Raw genomic sequence first — 22,978 nt, forward strand, 5'->3', positions numbered from 1 at the left:
ATGAAAGCTATGACTTATTTTTTTATTTTTATTACTGGCTTTCTATATTTTATTACTATATTTTATTACTGGCTTTCTACATGTTTGAATACACAGAGTTTTCATTCTCTGAATAATTTCGTGAGTACACACTGTATATGAATGTTCAGTAACTCATGATTTGCCCTTTTCTTTTTATATTTTAAGTTTTAAATTTCTCAATGCTCAACCAAGGTACTAGTGAAATAAGAACAGTGCTAGTGAAAAGAATCTAGAACTGCAGTACTAATACAGGAGCTACTTGCACATGTAACTTTAACTTAACTAAAATTAATAAAAATTAAAATTTACTTCCTCAGTCACACAACAAGCCACATTTCCAGTGTTCAATATCCTTATGTGGGTAGTAGATATCATATAGACAGTGAAGGAATGGAACATTTCCATTATCACAGAAAGTTCTATTGGATTCTGTTGGAATTATGCTGATTCCAGAAAGGAATCAAATCCTAAGTCCTAAAGCTATTTCTGATAAAGAAGTAAACTGAGCGCATTCATGTAATTATCATTCTTGTTTTCCTGCCCTGTGTGGATATTTGTGTGAAAATATATAATCCTTTTCTGTATCCTGTTCAACAAAAGGGTTAAGATATCTATATTTCAGTTATCTTATGATAAAATAATTATATATAATTCTTATCAAATAAGTATGCCTTCTATCCTTACTATACTGATGGTTCTATGGGAAAAACTAAGTTAACTAAGGTGTAGTCTGCTCTGAAGAAAACATCTAGTAAAAGACCAGTAAGTTATAAAAAAAAATACATGTGTTAATGTGTGTATACATATGTACATGTATATATGTGTGTATATGTACATATGTGTGTATCTCCAGAGAGAATGTGATAATTACCCAAGAAAGGGCATGGGGAATCAGTATAAAGATTTTATTTATACTGATTCCCCGTGCCCTTTTCCTTTAATCCTTAGTGAAATTTTATGAAGTTTTACTTTGACCTTGTTATAACATGCATCTTTCATATGATTTAGTTGTTATTCTTGCTGTTTTTTTCCACTCATCCTCTTTGTTGTTAAGGAAACAATTTTAAGACGGTCCATTCTTACTATCGCTATGAAATTAACAATTGAAGTTAAGAGGCCAAAATATTTTAGTTCATGATAAATATTATAATCTGATTAGAAGAAATGAAAACTACCTTAGCTTCTATTATGAGTTTCATTTTGTCAGTATCCAGTTTTCTCTTAAGTTGGTCAATTACATGTTGTAACTCAGTGATCTGGATTATAAGATAATTCTGTGTGGGAAATATAAAGATATCTTTATGTAGAATAACATCTATACATTTTTATTTTTAACTACCTTGAAAATGAACTGCGAAGTGATAATATCAAGAGAACAAATCATGACTATAACCTATTCCATAACATAAACACATTGCTCTGGAGTAGATTACTAATTACCATTTACATATCCACTAATATGGACAAACCATAACTTGAGTCTATTTGCATTCTGTATTAAATTTATCTAAAATGGTGAACTTTTACTCACAGAAATAGAATAACCAGAGGCGGGGGTAGGGGACAGGGGAAATGGGTCATATGGTATAAAATTCTAGTTACAAGAAATATAAATTCTGGGGATATACTATACAACATGGTACTTATAGTTAATACTATATATAGTTAATACATAAGTTAATACTATTTTATATATTTGAATGTTGGCGAGGATGTAGATCTTAAAACGTCTCACAAGGAAAAAATTTTGTAGTGATGAGAGGTGAGGTGATTATCACTTATTGTGGTAATTATTTCACAATAGAAACAAATAAAATCATTATGTTGTATAACGGCAAACTAAAATGATGTTAGATGTTAATTATATCTCAGTAAAACTGGAAAACAGTAGTAAACTTTCAATATTTCATCATGTCTAAAGTCAAATTCATGCTCAGTCATGAACAAAATCTTTTTGTAAAAGTGGGATCAACCAACAGATGTTAAACTGATAATTGACCTCTGAAATTGTCCTTATTGTTTAATTATATGGTGGAATTATTCATTTAGAAATAAGCTTCATGTCTCTGATCTATCAACATTCATGACTATCTCAAGAAAAAAAAGGAACTGATGGAAGTTTAACATCATAATTTCTTTTAAACATTAATACCTCTAGCACTCATGTGCGTTACTAACCAACAACTAAAAGAGAGAAAAAAGGAATGTAGCAAATGAACAATGTTAGTTTACTGCCATATTTCATCTCTTTCCCATAAAATCAAACAATGTGACCCTACCCTCAGATACAGAGGTAGATCCTAATTAGTCTAAAAACAGTTAGCACATAGTATTGTCTGGTGCCCATTACTATTTCGGGGGTAAACCTAGTTGATACCCCACCAGAAAATAAAGCCACTGGCAACTCTTGCTACCAGGAGGAAAAGCAGCCTTACAATAAAGCCAAGAAAGAAATAACAGAGGAATATCAGTAGCACCTACACTCTGAAGAACATCGTTAAGCTGCTGATTCTATCTCCTCAGCATCCATTACGTGAATTTCTATAAAGTTAAACCACTTTAAGTCAAAGTTTCATTACCTGTAACCCAAATCTCCTAAATATAATAACATTAACAATTACAAAGCACGTATTTTCAATAGAACTTCTCTAACAGAAAGGGAACACATTTAGTAGTACCTTAGAGTCTGTGATGTTTGCCAGATTCTTGGGTCTCATCCTGATTTCCCTGGCTTCAAGTTGCATGAGCAATTTTTTATAGTAAAGTTCCAAATCTTCTTGAAGTTTTTTTAAAGATTCATCTAATGATGCTGTGATTTTTTTTGTTTCAAGGTACTTTTTCTTCCAACCACCAAAGCCTACAAGCAAAGCAAAGTTTGAGTCTTACTAAATGATTAAACTTTCAACCTGGAAAGGGACCTAGAGTTAATTTAAACCTTTCTTTTTCTCTCCTCTTTCTCCTTTGTATTCTGAAGAAATTAGAGCCAAGAGAAATGTTTACTGGATAATAAAAGACTTGCCTACAAATATAATTGTGATAAGTATAGGAACCATGTTCTCCTTTAGCTCGTAATTATTTCTGAAAAAACTTTATTAAAAAAATTACCTACACAAGGGCCTTCCCAGGGGTGCAAGGGTTAAAGTCTTGGTGCTGTCAAGCTATCACCAGCCACTGTGGCATGAGAGCAATATATTTCAGTAGATCAACCTCTGCTACCCACTCTTGTCTCTGGTGTTACAGCCCATACCACTGGCCTGCACCCCAGTTCTTGTATGCACAACTAAATAAATTTCAAAAAAATTACCTACATGAAATATTTATATTTTTTATTTTGCTTACTTTTTCCCAGAATCTGATTTGAATTCATTATTATATGACTATGAAAAAAGTATGATATATTTTTTCACATTTTTCTTTATCTTTTCATTCCCCAAAATGACTTCTTTTGTATAATCAGCCAATTCTGATTCATCATTTATCAAAATTACTCCAAATACACCCCAAATTTCTACAGGACAGAATTTATTAAACCTGGGACCCTTGATTGAGAAATTAGAAATTAAACACTGTTAGTAATCACTTTGACACTGATGAGTTTTCTAAATACAAACTTAGAAACACAAACTGCATGGTAGTATATCAGAATACACTTACTCTATTTCTCTAATTCTGTTTTTCTTTTAGATGATTATAGAAATGAAAACCTCAAATTAAAAATTCTATATGTAAAGTGATTTGATTATAATTACATAAGTATTGATATATAGAACTTTACCTCGGGATTTTATTTACTTATTTTCCTCATGCCCTATATTCAATACCTCAGAAGTTCTACAGTTACTACTGCCAAAATACTTCCAGAATCTGGCACATCCCAGTGATACATCTCTTGTCAAACCACTATCATCTTCTATCAAAAAAGCTGCATTTTTTTTTTTTTTACTTACTGGTCTCTGTATTTCCATTCTTGTCCCTCTAAAGGTTTATTCTGATCTTTCTAAAAATATTTTTAAATTCATGTAAATAGTTAGCTTAAAAATCCTCCAATGGCTTTCCATCTTACTTAGAATAAAATGAAACACCTCGAATTGCCTATTCTTTGCTGATCTACATTCCTCTTTATTTACATGCTCCAGCCACACTGTCCTTACTTCAGGTCCACAATACCACAGGTTAATTCCTGTCTCTAAACCATTTATTGTTCCTTTAGTTCAGTCTGTTCCCCCCTTCCGCACCCCCCATCTTCTTACATGCCTATCTCCTTATTAATCAAGTCTTAATATCTTTTCAAAGTTATCTTCCTTGAAAATCCTCACCAAAGCATCTCTCCAGCCCCACCACTCTTTACTGAGCTTTGTAATGGACTTCTCAGTTCTAATCAGTAGCTGATATTGCCTTATTTGTTTATTGTCTATTTCTCCCATTAGAAGCAAACTTCTTAAGAGCAGGCCAAATCTGTCCTTAGGGCTACATCCTCAGCATTTAAAACAATGCTGGAAATTGAAGCACATAGTAGGCAATAGGCTCAATAAATATTTTATGGTTTATACATGCTTTTTATCTTGAAACATTCCTGTTGAAATAGAAAATGACTATTGAGCTATAATGATACACACTGAAGTTTATATACTATTATAATGCAATGTTACTTCACTAAAAAACATAAAAAAGAAATAGAAAGTGATTGATGATGATTATTTTATAATCAGAAGAGCAGGACTCAAAGAGGAGAAATAACTTACCTAAGTGAAAAATTGATCTGGTATCCTGAATCCTGATTCTGTGATTCTAGACTATTGTTCAAATTTTTGAGATAAAATTGTTCTTTTAAACAGTATAATAAGGCTGAGTCATTGCCACCACTTTCAGAATAACACTTTACTATAATGAGGTAGAACCTTCAGAAATATCTCATAATATCGTCTATAACCTCCAGTCAGTTCTAGTGCTAAAACAATGACTTTGCTGTATATTGAGAATACTAAAACTATTTACTTCCATACACACCTTTTACCCTTAATCCTTGCAGGCTTCTCAAAGCATTTCATCTCTCAAACCATTATCCGATACTTTCTCTACTCTGGCTCATTTTTTTTTTTTTCATTTCTACCAGTTCCACCAACACTGTTTCTAATTCTATTGCAATGAAACAACCCATTTTTCCTAATTTCTCTCATTCATTCATTCATTTATTCAGTTTGGCAAAACAGAGATAAACATATCAAAAAATTTAAGCACCTAGCGGAGACCAAGGAATTAAAAAAGACTGTAGAATAAATAATATCTAAACTGAAACTGAATGATTGGTTGGAAACGGCCAGGTGAACTGGGAAGAAGTGGATAGAATGAGAGGACAGGGAAAGAAGTAGACAGGAAGAAAAGAAGGAAAAGTCCTGTAGCCAAGAGAGGCACACTTTAGTTTCTACTGTATCCAATACTTTCCCTAGAAGTCTGTCTTGACTTATTCCTTTCAATTCAGTGTTCTTCTCTGTACCCCAATGCACAAACTATGGGAGTATGGTAATTCCTCTACCAGACCATTCATCACGATGTATGCTTAATTTATCATTTTCCCACTAGATTATAAGCTTTAAAGGCAGAGACAAGTTTGTGTCCGCCTATTACTGCCTTTTCAGCCCATAGAACAATGGCTAAATTCAGCAGACACCTAATAAATACTTTTTTAAACAAATGAATGGGAAAATGAATGAACAAGTAAATTAATTTGTTATAAAAATAAATTTCAGTTTAAAAAAGACTAAAGTATGCTGTGCTTATTGTATAAATAAAGTTGAACATGATTTCATGTTTTCTGTATTGAACTTATATCAATAGTATAATCTAGACAGTAACTATAAAACAGTAAATATTAATTATAATTTTACTATTTATTCCAAAACCATAATTTTTATAAGACTTAAGTTTCCTTTATAGTGAAAAAAGATATGCAGTAAACTTTACCATGACATCGTTTTAATTTGCTTTGTTGAAATAGCTTTTCAATTTTGTTTAGTAGCTCTTCTCTAATTCTTTCCAGGCATCTTCTTTCTTTTTTTACTTGTTTCATTTGTTCAGTCATCTTCTCTCCTAAAAAAATTACAGCTCACATTTATCAACGTCTGAAAGCTAAAAAATGGTTCACATACTAAAATGTGGACTATAAAACTTAAGAGTATGTAACACAGAAAGAATAAATTTTACACAAAACTCTATTTTTATTGCTATAGAATAACCATTTGCCACTATGGAAAATACTGAGGAATTATTTCAGTTTCTAAGAGTGAAACATATGGAAATTTATATCTATATAAAGAAAACGGTATGTCTCTTCTGTATTTACATAAAGCTCAAGTAGTTATACTTCTTAGCTTAATTATTTTGGTAAATTTATCTTGGGCCCAAAGTTATAGTATTTAAATCTGACATGGAAAATACATACTTTAGTGCTTTTTTTAAGCAGAAATATTATTAGTGTCTAAACATGTGGTAATCAACACAAAATTCATATGCTTTCAGATAACTTTTTTATGGGTAAAGTATACATAAAGTTCACTATTTTGAAAGGTATAGTACGCTGGCATGCACAATCACATGTTGTGCAACCATAACTACCACCCTTCTAAAAAAAGTTCTGACCCTTTTTATCTTCCCAAATTGAAACTCTTCACCATTAAACAATAACTACCTATTAATATTCTTTAAATTGACCTCCCAGAATATCTGTATTTACAGTGCCATCATACTTACTTTCAATCTGTAATAAAGAGATATCATTTATTCCTGGCTGATGAGGCAGTGAAGAAAAATCAAGACTTGGTAGGGGGATGTACTCTTTTTTAACCATCTGTGAGCAAACACTAAAATCAGTAAGATCTGGTAGAGTGACATTATTTTTCAACCATCTATAAGCACTTGGCAATGGATAATAACAATGTATTTTTTTTTTACATATATGGTGATGAACTCCCAAATCTGTATTAATACCTCTAGTCTTTCTCACATGCTCCAGCTTCTCCATCCTACTATTACTTGAACATTATATACAGGTGCTTCAAACTTAACAGTAAAATAATAGAGTTAATTTTTCCTTTCTGACATGCTTTTCTTCCAAGACTTCTGATCTTAGCTATTTGTTATAACTTCTAAGTTTTTAAATGGTTATTAATTTGGATAATTTGTTTGCTTTAAAAAACTGTAAATTCCATCACATTTTCAAATTTTAGCATATACTCTATTCTCATATTTTATGTCCTCTGTATCTTTGCCTATATGTCAACTTCATCTTCCCTAATTTCTGTGCTGCTTCTTTTTCTGATAAACCACATTGATGGATTATACTATCACTTTATAGATTTTAAACTGCATTTAATTCTGTTAGGTTTTTCACTTGTGTAATTTATTAGTTTCTACTTTCATCTTCATTAAGCCCTTACTCCTATTTTTTTCAAAGATTTATTTTTGTTTATTTATTCATACAAGAACTGGTATCTACGCGAGAGGTGCAGGGTAGGGGCTAAGAGGATTCACCAGAGACAGAGTGGGGAGCAGAACAGGTAGATCTACTGAAATATACTGCTGAGGGGAGCAGCGGGCAAGACAGGAGAGGTCTGCTGTGCCATGTGGGTTAGCTCCCTGGCCAGGGATCTAACTCAGATCATAGTGGCAATAGGGTGATAGCGCTGAGACATAACCCCTGCACCACCAGGGAGACCCCCTTACTCTATTTTTGTTTAATTATTCTTTCAATAGTTTATTTTTTTCTTAACTTTTAACATCAGTTTCCAAAAGGACAACGGTACTCACCTAAACTGGAATCTCTCCACACATATCTCCAAACTCTTACAAAAGAAAATAAAATAACCCATATATTGTCCATGGCATACCTAGGACACAGAATCCTTTAATTTACATATAGTTCAATTTACATGTAAGTGGGAGAAATAAATACTCTAGGCCAGCAGTATGTATACTCAGCAGCCCACATTTGAACAGTCAGATGTGAACCATGCATTAGAGAGTACAACACACAGATTTAAATATCAACCATGGTTTAGTCTGGAAAGAGAAGGTCCTGACAATAAGGACAGAGGCAGCAATCATGGGAAGAAATTGCTTCTGGAGAGAGGAAAATGCTGTGAAAGTGAGAAATGTTCTTTAGGGACTAGGTAGTAAGAGAAAAAAGAAAAAAATGGCTAAGATAAAAAATGCATTGCTGAATTTAGTAAAGAAGAACCTAAATAATATATACCTCTTCCCTTCCAAAAGACTTCATTTATGCAAAAATAAATAAATAACTGAATTTCACTACAGCAGCAGGAGAGGGTGCTCCAGATCTAAGAAACAGATTAAGTAACCCAAAACACCTCTCCCTCTTCTGCTATAATACTGCCTGTTGTTACTGATACAGAAAATCCAATACAAGCATGAGCAACATCTACAGAATAATTTACAATCCACATAGTTGTTTAAAAAAAAAAAACAACTAAAAATTGAGAACTAAAACCAAAAGAAAAACAGCTAATCACAAAGCAGAGAAAAACTTAATACTCCCGACATAGAGCAAATATAAATAAACAGGCATTTGCAGATATGAACAAACACCACAGTCAGAAAATTTTAAACTCAGAATAAAAATGGAAAAGAACAGGAAGATGTGAAATAAAAGCCAAACAAAAGAAAGAAAAATTTTTAAATGTTCTCAGAAAAGAAAAAATTAGCAGATGTCTAAGAAGTAATAGACATGAGCAAAATACAGTGAGAATAATGAAGAATAGAAACAAAAGGATCAAAGAAAGTGAAACAAATAGTAAAAACAGATCACAGAGAAAGTGACAGATACAAAAGGTAAAGATCTAACCTAAGACTAATTGAGTTCCCTGAAAAAGAAAAACGAAACAATGAATCAGATCTATTTATTTATTATTTTAAGATTTATTTATTCATGCATACAAGAATTGGGGTACAGGCCAGAGGCGCGGGAGGGTGAGAGGATTCACCAGGGACAGAGCAGGAAACAGAACAGGCAGACTGACTGAAATACACTGCTGAGGGGAGCAGCGGACGAGACAGGAGAGGTCTGCCATGCCATGGGGGATTCTCGACAGCTGGCTGGGATCGAACATGCACTGCAGAGGCTGTGGACAGCTACACAGGGCTGCATCCAACCTCCTGCACCACCAGAGGATGCCCTAAGTTTAAAAATCTTTTGCAAAGAGCTGGCAGTTAGTGATGAACATATTGTAGTTATTTATCTGAGACTACAACAGGTGAGAGGGATACCCTTAGAAGCATAGCACAGAATCTAAAATATATGGCAGACAAACCAGTAGAAATACTTTTAAAAAATACCTCAATAAAAACAGTCAACTTTATGGGTAATCAGAGAAATTAAAATTCAAACCACAGTAAAGTATCATAAGCATCCACTAGACTAACAAAAAAATTTTAACGTGTGAAGATATCATGCTTTATCAAACCCTAGCAACCACAGAACAATTATTAACAGAGGCTGGCATGGGAATCACTCAAAGTTGGAAGATTTTTATTTTTGTCTTAAAATAATGCAAATTTATTTTCTTAGTTTTTTTTTTTAATTTGGGTTCATCATTTAAAATTATGTCTTTTTAGATTGATTGATTAAAAAAAGACTGGAGCATCACATCCAAGTCCTGAAAATCTCTCATCACTCTCCAAATTCCAAAGAAGTTCATCAGGTGACTCACTTCAGTGGTAACTGAAGCAAGATACAAACACTTGAATTTCACTTTAAAGGGGTACCTTAAATGTTCCAGATCATGGCACTCCCAGAAATTTCACAGAATTAGCAAACTCCTGAATTTTTTTTGGCTTATCTCTCACCCATTAGTTAAAAAACTTAGATATTTTAATCTGCAATTTCATCTTAATTTTTATGTAAATACTACATTGCAATACCACATTAAAAAATTTTTAATCATACCTGATTTTCCTCTCTTCTAATTACATTAACTCTATCATCTTCATTTTTCCAAAGATAATAACTTAAAGGGAATGACAGATTCGAAAGTCATATTAAAAATGATTCTATGAATCATTTTTCATATCTTATATATTTTATTTGATATTCTGCAAATACAAATATAACATTAAAAATATCATTATGATGTAATTTTGGGGGTACAGCTTCATACCTTGATGTGTGTATATGCTTCACTCACCTGCCCCAAAGTTTCAGTACCATCATACTATCAAATTGACCCCTCTACCCATTCTTCTCAACTTTCCCTCCCTCCCTGACTTTGCCTTACACTCTGGTAACCACCATATTTTTCACAGTCTAAGTCTTGTGTTTTGCCAGTTTGTTTGCTTTGGTTATTTATATTTCACATATAACATTAAGATTTTTAAAATGACAACCCACTACCATTGCATTGTCTTTCAAACTCAATGATCAATGTAAGCTACATTTAGTATGAGTAATATACTAACATTTCATTACACTATATAGTTAAATTTAAAACACAGTCCAATGTCTATAGCAATAACTGGAAATTTTATAAGCATATTTTGTTAGACTTGATTTTTAGCTACTTATAAAATCCCCTGTCTTAATTTTAAGAGTGTTTGCCAACCTGTTGTCTAAGTACTATGATTTTGAAAGAAGTAATATCAATGTGAAACTCAAACACACTGACTAGTTTACACACAACCAAGAATCTAAGAGATAGAACAATTAATTCTAAGAAAGGCAATTCTTTTTGCCACATTTTGTCACATTCCTTTTGTCACTAAGTCACCCATGATGACAAAAAAATCCAAGAGAAATAAATTTAAGCAAGAAAATATCCCTTATACTGGAGAGGAATGTTGATACATAATAGTAGAGATCAGAATCAAGGTAATTTTATGAAAAATATCACTACTTTCACTCATAGTTTTGTTCTAATCAGAATTCCTTAGAATAGTACTCTGGTTATCTCACTCTTTTTCTTACAGTTTAGATTAAGGAATGTGGATTCAACATTATTATTAATTACCTTTTTTTGCTAAAATGATTATTGTTTGAATCTCCTGAAGATCCTGGCAATTCAGAATTTCCTTCTTGATTTTTTGTAGTCTGATTTTTTGGAGTGGTTTTTCCCCCAGCTGATGCTGATGATTATCCATGACAAATAAAGTTTATAAGGTTAAGAAAATATTAGAATAAAAATTTTCTTTTATATGTATACAATATAATCTTGCCCTCTGTTTCAGAATCTTTACGAACTTTATTATACGTGATATAACACAACAATTTCCAAAGTGAATTTCAAGAGACGTTAGGTTATGTGCAAGGAGAATTCTTTAGTGAATTTAGTTTGGGAAAAACTGGATTAAGCAACCTTAAAAGGGAAACAACATCTCTCTATCCCCTCTACTTCAGGATTTCTGTTTTTATGTACAATATGAATATGCAAGAGGAGGCAACTGAGGTTTTACATAAATTGTCTTCAGAAAGTTTTTGCTGAAAGCATCTTTTAAAGTAGTATTCTGAAAAACCTTTTCTGGGAAATGCGGGTATAAATACAGAAGACCTAGTATATATAGATACATAATGGAATACTACTCAGCCATGAAAAAGGAAAGATACAACTCTTGCCATTTGCAACAACACAAAGGCAAACGGAGGGAATTATGCCAAGTGAAAAAAGTCAGAAGGAGAAAGACAAATACTGGATGGTATCACTTATATGTGGAATACAGATATACAAAAGAAAGGGTCAGATAAAACCAAACTAATAACGTATCTTAGCAATCTGATTGTAGACGTGAGATGCCAGAAGCAGGATGGGGGGGGCAGGGAGAGTAATGTGGGGAGACAGCATAATGTTCTATTGTGGAGAACTATGGGTATCTTACTGGTAGGTGCGTGTGGCAATATACACCCAAAGGGGTTGATCCTATACTTCTAAATGATATAGATGTTGTAAAACAGTGTTACAATAAAAAAAAAAGACATTTCAAACAGCAAAAGCTGAGTGAATTAACTCTCAGCAGATCTTCATTAAAGGAAATGTTAAACGAGGTTTTTTCCAGCAGAAAGGAATGGTAATAATGAGGGTTAATATAAACTTCAAATTAAAGGTATATACCAATATTTGGAAATAATATGTCAAACTGACATTTCTGATTCTCAGAGGGGTGATAACAAAACTTCAACAAAAATATTTCTGAAAATGGGAGTGGCTTAAAGTATTTAATAATGAATACATGTGCCACCCCACTTTCTTCACTGTTCTTTTGTTCTTTGATTCACCTGTGCATGTGGTCTTGCATTATACAGAAAGGAGTGGCACATAAAATATCTTAAATTTGATTCCATTATATCTTTTTAACAATTCTAATGTTCACTGTTAGTAAAATGTTAAACTTGTAGAACATTAACTTTAGGAGATACCAACAAAAGGTGACTGACCATATGCACTCAAATTTTTAATAAACTGAAGTTATGTAATATATAGCCTAGAAAATGACATAATAATATAGAGGTTGATAAAAACATCTTAATATATCTAGATGTGCATGCATTTAATAACAGAGCCTCAAAATATATAAATCAAAGCCTGATAGATAAGTAAAGACATCAACAGTCCTTTCCTGTAGTTGTTAGGAGCATGCTGACAAAATTTAAGAATTCCTTTCAGCACAAGAATTATAAAGAGAACAAATAGAGAAAACACAACTAAAGCCTACAATGAATTATACATACACACTCATACACATATGCTAGAAAAAATATGTACGTATACAAAACAAATCAGTATTTTAAAAGAAAGAACAAAATAGGCAAAACACATGAATGAAGGCAAATACAAATGATCATTAAACATATGGGAAAAAGTTCAACCACAGAGAATCTTTAGGAAAAAAATATTTATAATTAAAATTTTAGTGTAGGGATTTAACAGAAGAATAGATATAGCTAAAGAGAAAATCAGCAAGTTAGATCTGGAAGAAATCTTTCCAGCGGAAATTTCTGAAGATATTGACCAGAATATCAAGCAAAGAAACAAGAAGATAGAAAATGCCCAGGAAAATGGCATCATATAGTCCAATAGGAATTTTCAGACATTATTGCTGGATATAATCACTTTGGAAAACACATGAATGTAATTTAGTAAAGCTAAACATGTGCATGTAATGTCAATCCTAGATATACTCTTTTGAAATCTTGCACATGTACATTTAGTAGTCATATATAAGAATGTGTCTAATATCACATTTGTGATAATTCCTAACAAGAAACAAACCAAATATTCATCTACAGAATAGGTAAGTAAATTATTATGTAATCATATAATGGAATATTATACAATGAAAAGAAATGAAATATATGTACCATGATTGAATCTTACAATCACAACATTGAATAAAAGAAACAAGTACAAGATAAATATCTTCAATATGATTCCATCTAAATAAAATTCAATATAGACAAAACTAAACTATTTAGGAAAACACATCTGGGTTGTAAACTTATAAAGAAAAGCAAGAAAACAACCATCTCAAAATATCAAAGAAGCAGTTACATCTACTGGGGAATGAAAAGGATGTGACCAGAGACAGACATGAAATGCTGGAATATTCTTTCGCAAAAGAATTAAAAAAAAAAAAAACTATTTTAGAAACATTCATTAAACTTCTAAAACATAGCCAGATAAGTGCATGAGGTTTTATATTGAGAAAAACATTCCCAGTACTATTCATAACAAAAACTTTAATATGGTATTGGATAAGTAAATGATACTGCAGAGGAATTCTACAGTGATGAAGATCTGTATTTACTGATATAAAGGATCTAACATAGAGTCTTTAAAAGAATTTTATATCTCCATTTTTAAAAAATAAAAATACTTGTTATATGAAATAAGTAGAAGAATATATCAGAAGGTATATCTGGAAGGTGGAATTATTGTTAATCTTTTTCTTTTTTTTTTTTTTTTTTTCAAATAGAGGCATGTTTTATTTATTTATTTATTTGTTTGTTTGTTTTGTTTATACATGCACTGGGTACAGTCAGAAGCGCGGGAGGGTGAGAGAACTCACCAGAGCCAGAGCGGGGAGCAGAGCAGGCAGAAGGACCGAAGTACACTGCTGAGGGGAGCAGCGGGCGGCAGGAGAGGTCTGCGCGCCATGTGGGACCCTCCTCTGGTGGCTGGGGAGCAGCCGGGGATCGAACCGGTGCCGCCGAGGCTGCGGGCAGCTTCACAACCCAGCGCTCAACCGCTGCGCCACCGGGGAGGCCCTGTTAATCTTTTTCTTTTTTGTATTTATTGAAGTTCCTAGAACTTTTTTAAGTGTGCATGCACTGACCTTCCACATACAATTTTTTTTTAGAAAGACACAAAGAAATTAATACCATTTAAAACTGGTACAAAATTAGTAGAATTAATTCTCCTACTTTTTTTTAGACTTTTTTCAGGTTTTGTGCAAGTAGTACTGTCCAGCAATTTGTTCAGCAGCCCAGGGTATGATATGTGACTTTATTTACAGATTTATGTAGGGCAGTTGCTTTCATAATTAACCACTTTACCTTACACTTTTCAGGAATATGGGGATTCTATTCTGCATTTTTGTTTCCCAGATGTTTTCATTTCTCTAACATTTAAATAATAGCATGAGAGGAAAGCAATATTTAACATTGCAGAGACATGCCTAAATAAAGGAGGATGTAAAGACTCTCACTGGCATCAAGCAATAAAATCCGTATGCCTCATTGGAAATAGTAATCACATGAGGGCAGTAAACACTATATGCACCTAAAATTAAAGAAAGTGTCAAACGTGGAATATTACTGGGTACAATATAAACGTCAAAAAGGAATTGCTATAATTGAAGATGGGGAAAAACGGAGCTTGTTAAGAACAAGTGTATTTTGCAACTGTAATGGATTTTGTCATTAGTTTGGAGAGGATTCCATTTCATTTATAAATGTTTAGTATATTTACTTTTCTGTCACAGTTTATTTCCGGTATGTAATAAGGTAAAAAAAAAATTCAGCTTTTTTTTCCAATCAATTCTTAGAGCACAGTGCCAGCTGTATTGGTATAGTTATGTTTAATTTTGATCTTTTAACGATTTACCACTTTTTAAGAACCATATTATCAGTAAATTGATAGGTATAGTCATATAAAAATTTTTAAATCATTGAAATACAAATGTCTCTCAACATTAAAGCTTGTTTGCTTTGGTTTGGCACTGCTTTCATGGATAAGATCCTTCTGTACTTATAACAGTACCAAGGTTTTATGCAGTAATCACTTCCTTTCTCTTTTCGTTTAGCTTCAACTTAATCTGAGGCTATTATAAAAGTATAGGTGGTACAGTTTATTTAAGTGCTGTAAGTATTTTGATTTGGTTTTTATTTTAACATGGCCTTTAATTTTTTTCCTTATACCTGGAAAGACAATTTTTTAAAATCCCCAAATTGAATTGTAGCTTTCCTCTTAAACTATTAGAAGAAAAGGTTTGTAAGACTATATTTGCCCAGAATTTTCTCACAGACCTGACTGCTAAAATGAACTATAATAGTCTCTTTGTCTTTCCCAATCCAGCTGAAATCACCTTCTTCCTGATTCTTGTTAAGAATTTCTTTCAAAGCGTTTTCTAAAAAGCTGGGATCTGTTCCAGGTTCTTCCTTTGACAAAGTTACACTAACTGGTATGTGGATTTTTCCATTAGCCTCAGCAACACCATTATTGATCTGTGGCCCATTTAAAGAATCTGCTGCTGCTGATGAAAAAATATTTCCTAAATGATCCATTATAGGAAGCAAATATAATTCTGGTTGAAGAGCCTATAACATATAGAAAAAAATAAAAAAATTATTTTGCAATTTAAACAAAAGTAACTTAAAAATTATCTTAAGCTTAAAATGTTACATTACATACATATGGAGGAACAAATGATTTGAGTCTCAGTTCTGATTCCTGCTTTGTCTTCACCTAAAAATAAATGAATGAGGAAAAAATGTAAAGCTTTTGTAACATTTTTCATTATTTTCACCTCCACTTTTGAAATCAAACCTAAAAGCTGGTAACTAAAACTAGATTTTAGAAAATGTAAAATATAATCCTATTTCTATCTACTCAAATATAAAGCAATTGAGTGCCACACTGTGATGCTGTCTGCAGCCTCTGCAGCGCGGGTTCGATCCCTGCCGGCCGGCAAGAACCCCACATGGCGCAGCAGACCTCTCTTGTCTTGCCTGCTGCTCCCCTCAGCAGTGTATTTCAGTCAGTCTGCCTGTTCTGTTCCCCGTTCTGTCTCTGGTGAATCCTCTCACCCTCCCACGCCTCTGGCCTGTATTCCAGTTGTTGTATAAATAAATAAATCTTTAAAATTTTTTTAATATAATTTAATAATAATTATAGTTATCACTTGCACAGACTCACTCTGCAGCTGCTAGTATTCTAAGTGCTTTATGTATATTAATCAGTTAAAACTCACGATTTCATGTGATAGCCAGGTATATACTCTGTGATCACAGACCATGAGATAAAGGCAAAAACAAGTTAAGTAACTTGCTCAAAATGTTATAAGTAGAATCTTCAAATTGGGACTAAAAATCAGGTAACCTGGCCCTAGAGATCAACCTTGTAAATTTTATTTCCCATACATTCAACCCATAGAATCCTATGGTTGATAATTTGTAATTTTATACATCATAAAAAAGGACAGAAACACACGAAAATTGCTTATTTTCTTCCCATTTGAGAAACACTAACTTAAAGATCAGTAAGTTAATACTCTGGCATATTAAAGAGAACTCTAATGATGAAAACTTTAAATGTAGCTATTGATTTTAAAATTTCCATGCTGCAAATTCCTCTGTAGGATTACTTTGGAAGAAAATGTTTATCTTTTCCCATTATCATTCATCATTTAATTATTTTAACAAGCATCTAAATGCCTCTACGTACTAAGCACTTTGTTAAATACTGGTTATAAACATAGTGGTCAATAAAATAAAGTCCCTGCACATAGGAGCTAAATCTAATCACACAATTAGATATTAAACAAATAATCACATATATAAGTACTTAATAATAACAAACTATATTAAGTAGGGTGGAACAGAATATAATGCCTGTTAAAGAGTTTGAGTATGGAAAATCTTTTTTTTTTTTTTTTATTTGTTTGTTTATACATGCACTGGGTACAGTCAGAAGCGCGGGAGGGTGAGAGAATTCACCAGAGCCAGAGCGGGGAGCAGAGCAGGCAGAAGGACCGAAGTAGCAGGCAGAAGGACCGAAGTACACTGCTGAGGGGTGCAGCGGGCTGCAGGAGAGGTCTGCGCGCCATGCGGGACCCTCCTCCAGTGGCCGGGGAGCAGCCGGGGACCGAACCAGCGCCGCAAAGGCCGCGGGCAGCTTCGCAACCCAGAGCTCAACCGCTGCGCCACCGGGGAGGCCCGGAAAATCTTAATTAAAGAAATAAACCTTACATAGATATGAAAAACCAGAAAGTTTGACATCTGATAGGCTGTTGAATTGAGAATTCAGCTAGGAACTCTCTCTACTTAGAAATCCTACCATTAAATCACAGAAACTACAAATAAAAGCCTTCAATTGATACCAAATATATAAGTTGGAAACAAGTTCACAGCATAAGCAAGCCCAGTTGTGGACATAAAAATTAAAAAAACAAAAACAAAGTATTTTTCTCTAGGACATAAGTACTTGGTTAAAAAACACTACATTTAAATTGAGAAATACATACTACTTGTCTGAGCACATTTTAAATTTGTTTTCCTTTTTCCCAAGGACACTGACATGCAAAAATACTCCCACCATTTCAGTGTCCAGTAACATGCCAATCTGATTCATCTTTTCTTGAAGATTTGTGTGCTTAGTGATGTTTGCATTATGATTAAATCCCATAACATGTTAAGGAGCTGAGTTGATAAACAAGTAACACAATTTGTTAAGTGTCAGGTATCATTTAATAAGGTCAGGTATCATTTAATAAGGTTAAAAACTAAGCCCCAACTCCTTGCCCAGCAGAAAAGCTTGGAAGGTTGCCAGGGGAACTGGGCAGTAAGACAAGATCACCAAGACAAGAAAAACCAGCCCAGCTCCAGGAATGCAGAAGCAGGGCCAGGACACATTCTGTGTCAAAGGCCAGTCATCCCAGCAGATAACTGGAGCAAACTGGACCCCAAGTAAGAAAGCCCATGAAAATAGAGTATAAAACAATCTCAAATGCTCCTTCCAGTGCAGACCTCTCCTCACTTCCTGCTCCCTTATAGGGTATCTCAATAAATCCTCCTTTTCTGTTCTCCATCTTCTATCTGGTGAATTCTTTCACCCCAGCACCTCCAGCCTCACCCCAATATTAATCAGCCACATCAAAGTATGCTTTTCTTTAATCAAAGGGGGAAATATATGAAACTTACCACAGCCAGATTATTTCCAATGCATTTCAGAAATAAAAATTTTTCTGCAAGAGCATCTTCACCAAGGAACTCACCAAGACGTGTCCTCAGGTCTTGTAAAGTAAGGTGAGGAGATACTCTGAAATACCATAACATTACCTTATAATGTAAACCGAAATAGTTGTCTGCTATACTGAAGATCCACTAATTTAGTCAACTACCTCAAATAGAAATGCTTAATTTATTGTATCATACATAGCTTAATATATTGTTTCTACAATACCTGGCACTTTGCAAGCAAGCCTTCAGTAAATATTTTTAAAATAAATAACTGGAAGTTTGCCTTTGAAAATTAAGCAAATGAACAGTTTATAAAAGTCTTTTTTTTTGTACTGAAAAGGAAAATGCTCTCTTTTCTCAACCACCTCCAAGCTGTAATGTTAAACAAACTTAGTTATGTTAATATGTTACATCTATTAAATAATAACTTAGTCATAGTTCTTCAATGATCAAATGTCAGAATCCACATCTTTGTTCATTAGGGATACTTCATTCCTCAATTCTAAAAATTTAAAGCCATCACTTATGCTATAGTTCTGATTTCTTGTCTTTCTAGGACCTTGTGGGAAACATATAATTTGTTCAATCAACAAATATTTACTGAGCACCTGACTCAATATGCGATGTTCTAAGGGATAGGAATAAGGTAATCAACAAGACAAGACACAAATTCCTGCCCATAAAGACCTTATAGTCTAGGGGTGGGAGAGAAAAATGAACAAAATAAGACTAAAATAAAATTTCTAAGACACCGAGCTGAGTGCTACAGAAAAAAATGAAGTGGGGAAGGGAGAAAGGCACTGTAACTGCTATTTAAAATACAATGATCTGAGAAGATCTAAACAAAAAAGTAATAGCTGAGTAAAGACCTAAAGGAGGTGAGAGTGAGCATGTAAAGTCAGAAAGTGTTCTAAACACAAGGAACAGCACAAGGGTTCTGAGGTAGCGTCATGTCTTACGTGTTCCAGAACAGAAGGAGATTAGAGTGCTTAAAGAAAGTGATGGGGAACTCTGTCTCTGGTGAATCCTTTCACCCCCCCACCCCCTCCCTGCACCTCTGGCCTGTACCCCAGCTCTTGTATCCATAAATATATAAATCTTTAAAAAAGAAAAAAAGAAAAAAAAGAAAGTGATGGGGAAGATTAGGAAGACTGAAGTATACTCAACAGACATAAATGACAAAATGCCATGTAAATTTCAGTCAATGTAAAAAATACATACATAACATACATATACACACATACATTTATATATGTACATTAATACTTTTTTTACATATTTAATTTAAATATTTTATTTTATATAATTCTTACATCTTTTTTCATCTGCACAATGTATGCATTTTCATTTTGGTTATATTCCCCATACAGTTGCACCCCCCCCCTTATTTTGACTCTAGTCCTTCCTTTCCCTGCCCCTCTCCCCGTAGTGTGTCTCTGGTTTATAGTTGCTTGTTGATTTTGATTTTTACTTTGTATTGATTAGTCTTTTTCCTGGTCTCTTATTTAGGTTTTCTAAATTCCTGCTATGAGTGAGACCATCCGATATTTTTCTTTTTCATTCTGGCTTATTCTGCTGAACATGATCCCTTCCAGCTCCATCCATGTTGCTGCAAACTGCATGTGTTTATCTTTTTTGTTTGCTGAGTAATATTCCATGGTGTATATGTACCACATCTTCTTAATCCAGTCATCTATTTTTGGGCATTTGGGTTGCTTTCATAGCTTAGCTATTGTAAATAGTGCTGCTATAAACATAGGGGTGCAGGTGCTCTTTGGATTACTGTTTCTGTGTCATTTGGGTAAATAACCAGGAGTGGAATTGCTGGATCATATGGAAGCTCTATGTTTAGTAGTTCAAGAAATCTCCACACAGCTCTCCATAGTGGTTGGACCAGTTTGCACTCCCACCAGCAGTTCAGTTTTCTCCACAACCTCGACAACATTTGTTGTTGCTAGTTTTTTTAATATGTGCCATTTTCACTGGTGTGAGATGGTATCTCATGGTAGTTTTGATTTGCATTTCCCTGATTACAAGTGATGTTGAACATTTTTTCATATGCCTGTTGGCCATTTGCATTTCTTCTTCAGAGAAGTTTCTTTTTAGCTCTTCTGCCCATTTTTTGACTGGATTATTTTCTGTTTTTGTTGAGTCTCATCAGCATTTTGTAGATTTTTGTGATCAGTCCTTTATCGTTAGTATTGTGTGCAAAAATTTTCTCCCAGTCGGTGGGGTTTCTCTGTTTTGGTTATTGTCTCTTTTGCTATGCAGAAGCTCTTTAATTTGATGTAGTCCAAGCTGTTTATCTTTGCCTTCACTATCACTGCTTTGGGTGATGTGTCTGTAAAGATGTCTTTAAGATGCATGTCATGTAGTGTTTCGCCTATATTTTCTTCTATGTATTTTATGGTTTCAGGTCTTATGTCTAGTTCTTTAATCCATTGAGTTGGTTTTTGTGCATGGTGTGAGGTAGTTGTCTAGCTTCATTCTTTTGCATGTAGCGACACAGTTTTCCCAGCACCATTTATTGAACAAACTTTCTTGGCTCCAGTGCATATTCTTTGCTCCCTTGTCAAATATTAGTTGGCCATAAATCTGTTGAGTTTATTTCTGGATTTTCTATTCGATTCCATTGGTCTGTGTGTCTGTTCTTGTTCCAATACCATGCAGTTTTGATGATTATGGCTTTGTAGTATAGTTTGAAGTCTGGGAGTGTGATGCCTCCATTCCCTTCTTTGTTTTTTCAGAAGAGCTTTGGCTATTTGGGGTTTTTGGTGATTCCATATGAATTTCATCAATAATTGTGCTATTTCTTTGAAGAATGTGATTTAAATTTTTATTGTAATAGCATTGAATCTGTATATTGCTTTTGGTAGGATGGCCATTGATGATGTTAATTCTTCCAATCCATGAGTAGAGGAAGTCTTTCCACTTCTTTGTGTCTTCTTCTATTTCTTTTAACAGTGTTTTATAGTTTTCTTTGTATAGGTCCTTTACCTCTTTTGTTAGATTTATTCCCAAGTATTTGATTTTTTTTGTTTCAATAATAAAAGGGATGTTTTTTTTAATTTCTTCTTCATATTTATTGTTTGTGCATAGGAAGGCTACTGATTTTTGTGTGTTGATTTTGTATCCTGCCACTTTACTAAACTGATTGATTAGTTGAATTAGTTTTTCTGTGGAGTTTTTGGGGTTCTCTATGTATATTATCATATCATCTGCAAACAGTGATAGTTTAACTTCTTCTTTTCCTATTTGGATTCCTTGTATGTCTTTCTCTTGTCTTATTGCTCTGGCTAGGACTTCCAGTATTATATTGAAAAGCAGAGGTAAGAGTGGACATCCTTGTCTTGTTCCAGATCTTAATGGAAATGCTTTCAGCTTTTCACCATTGAGAATGATATTGGCTGTTGGCTTGTCATATATGGCCTTTATAATGTTGAGGTATGTTCCTTGTATCCCAAGAATTTCAAGGGCTTTTATCATGAAGGGTGTTGTACTTTGTTGAAAGCTTTTTCAGCATCTATTGATATTATCATATGGTTTTTATATTTCTTTTTGTTGATGTGTTGGATGACGCTGATTGATTTTCAGATGTTGAACCATCCTTGTGTTCCTGGAATGAATCCTACTTGGTGGTGGTGAATTATCTTATGGATACATTGTTGGATTCTGATAGCTAAAATTTTATTGAGGATTTTTGCATCAGTGTTCATTAGAGAGATTGGCCTGTAGTTTTCTTTTTTTGTGTTGTCCTTGTTCGGTTTTGGTATTAGTGTAATGTTGGCTTCATAGAATGTGTTTGGTATTATCCCTTCCTTCTCAATTTTTTGGAAGAGTTTGTAAAGGATAGGCACTAATTTGTCTCTGAATGTTTGGTAGAATTCATTTGTAAATCCATCAGGTCTTGGGCTTTTGTTTTGGGGGAGGTTTTTGATTACCATTTCAATTCACTGCATGTAATTGGTCTGTTTAGGTGTTCTATTTCTTCTTTATGTAGCTTTGGGTGATTGTAGAGTTGTAGGAATTTGTCCATCTCTTCTAGATTGTTGAACTTGTTTCCATATAACTGTTCATAGTAGTCTCTGATTATTCTTTTGATTTCTGCTGTGTCCGTTGTGATTTCTCCTCTTTCATTTGTGATCCTGTTTATTTGTGCTTTCTCCCGTGTTTTCTTTGTGACCCTGGCTAGGGATTTGTCTATTTTATTTATTTTTTCGAAGAACCAGCTTTTGGTTTCATTGATCTTTTGGATTTTTTTTTAGTTTTGATTTATTTCTGCTTTGGTTTTTATTATTTCTTTTCTTTTACTGGTTTTAGGGTTTTTTGTTCTAGTTCTTTTTCTAGTTCTTTGAGCTTTGAGATTAGGTTGTGTCTTTGAGTTCTTTCTTGTTTCTTGATATGAGCCTCTATTGCTATATATTTTCCTCTTATTACTGCTTTTGCTGCATCCCATACATTTAGGAAATTGGTGTCCTCCTTGTCATTCAACTCAAAGAATTT

The 22,978-nt window shown here is 33.5% G+C and overlaps 1 protein-coding gene across 3 annotated transcripts in view; it reads right to left on the reverse strand.

Moving 5' to 3' along the window:
* SPATA1 (spermatogenesis associated 1) overlaps positions 1-22,978 on the reverse strand; it is a 42,411-nt gene that overhangs the window by 10,423 nt on the left and 9,010 nt on the right. For 2 of the 3 annotated variants that reach the window (XR_008550321.1, XM_037500927.2), the window contains exons 4-12: positions 18,437-18,554; positions 15,930-15,983; positions 15,604-15,835; positions 11,037-11,151; positions 9,980-10,040; positions 6,769-6,865; positions 5,983-6,108; positions 2,700-2,878; positions 1,197-1,295 (exon numbers count right to left, since the gene is read on the reverse strand). Coding sequence is in view for 2 of the 3 variants with exons in the window: in XM_037500927.2 (XP_037356824.1) it covers positions 1,197-1,295; positions 2,700-2,878; positions 5,983-6,108; positions 6,769-6,865; positions 9,980-10,040; positions 11,037-11,151; positions 15,604-15,835; positions 15,930-15,983; positions 18,437-18,554 (1,081 nt within the window). In the remaining variant the exon portion in view is untranslated. Of the gene's footprint in view, positions 1-1,196; positions 1,296-2,699; positions 2,879-5,982; positions 6,109-6,768; positions 6,866-9,979; positions 10,041-11,036; positions 11,152-15,544; positions 15,836-15,929; positions 15,984-18,436; positions 18,555-22,978 lie in introns of all 3 variants that reach the window. The other variant, XM_054691386.1, reaches the window with a different exon arrangement.

The sequence above is a fragment of the Talpa occidentalis genome, unplaced genomic scaffold (assembly GCF_014898055.3).
Source record: "Talpa occidentalis isolate TD23 unplaced genomic scaffold, MPIMG_talOcc4v2.1 talOcc4.9, whole genome shotgun sequence".
NCBI classification, from domain to species: domain Eukaryota; kingdom Metazoa; phylum Chordata; class Mammalia; order Eulipotyphla; family Talpidae; genus Talpa; species Talpa occidentalis.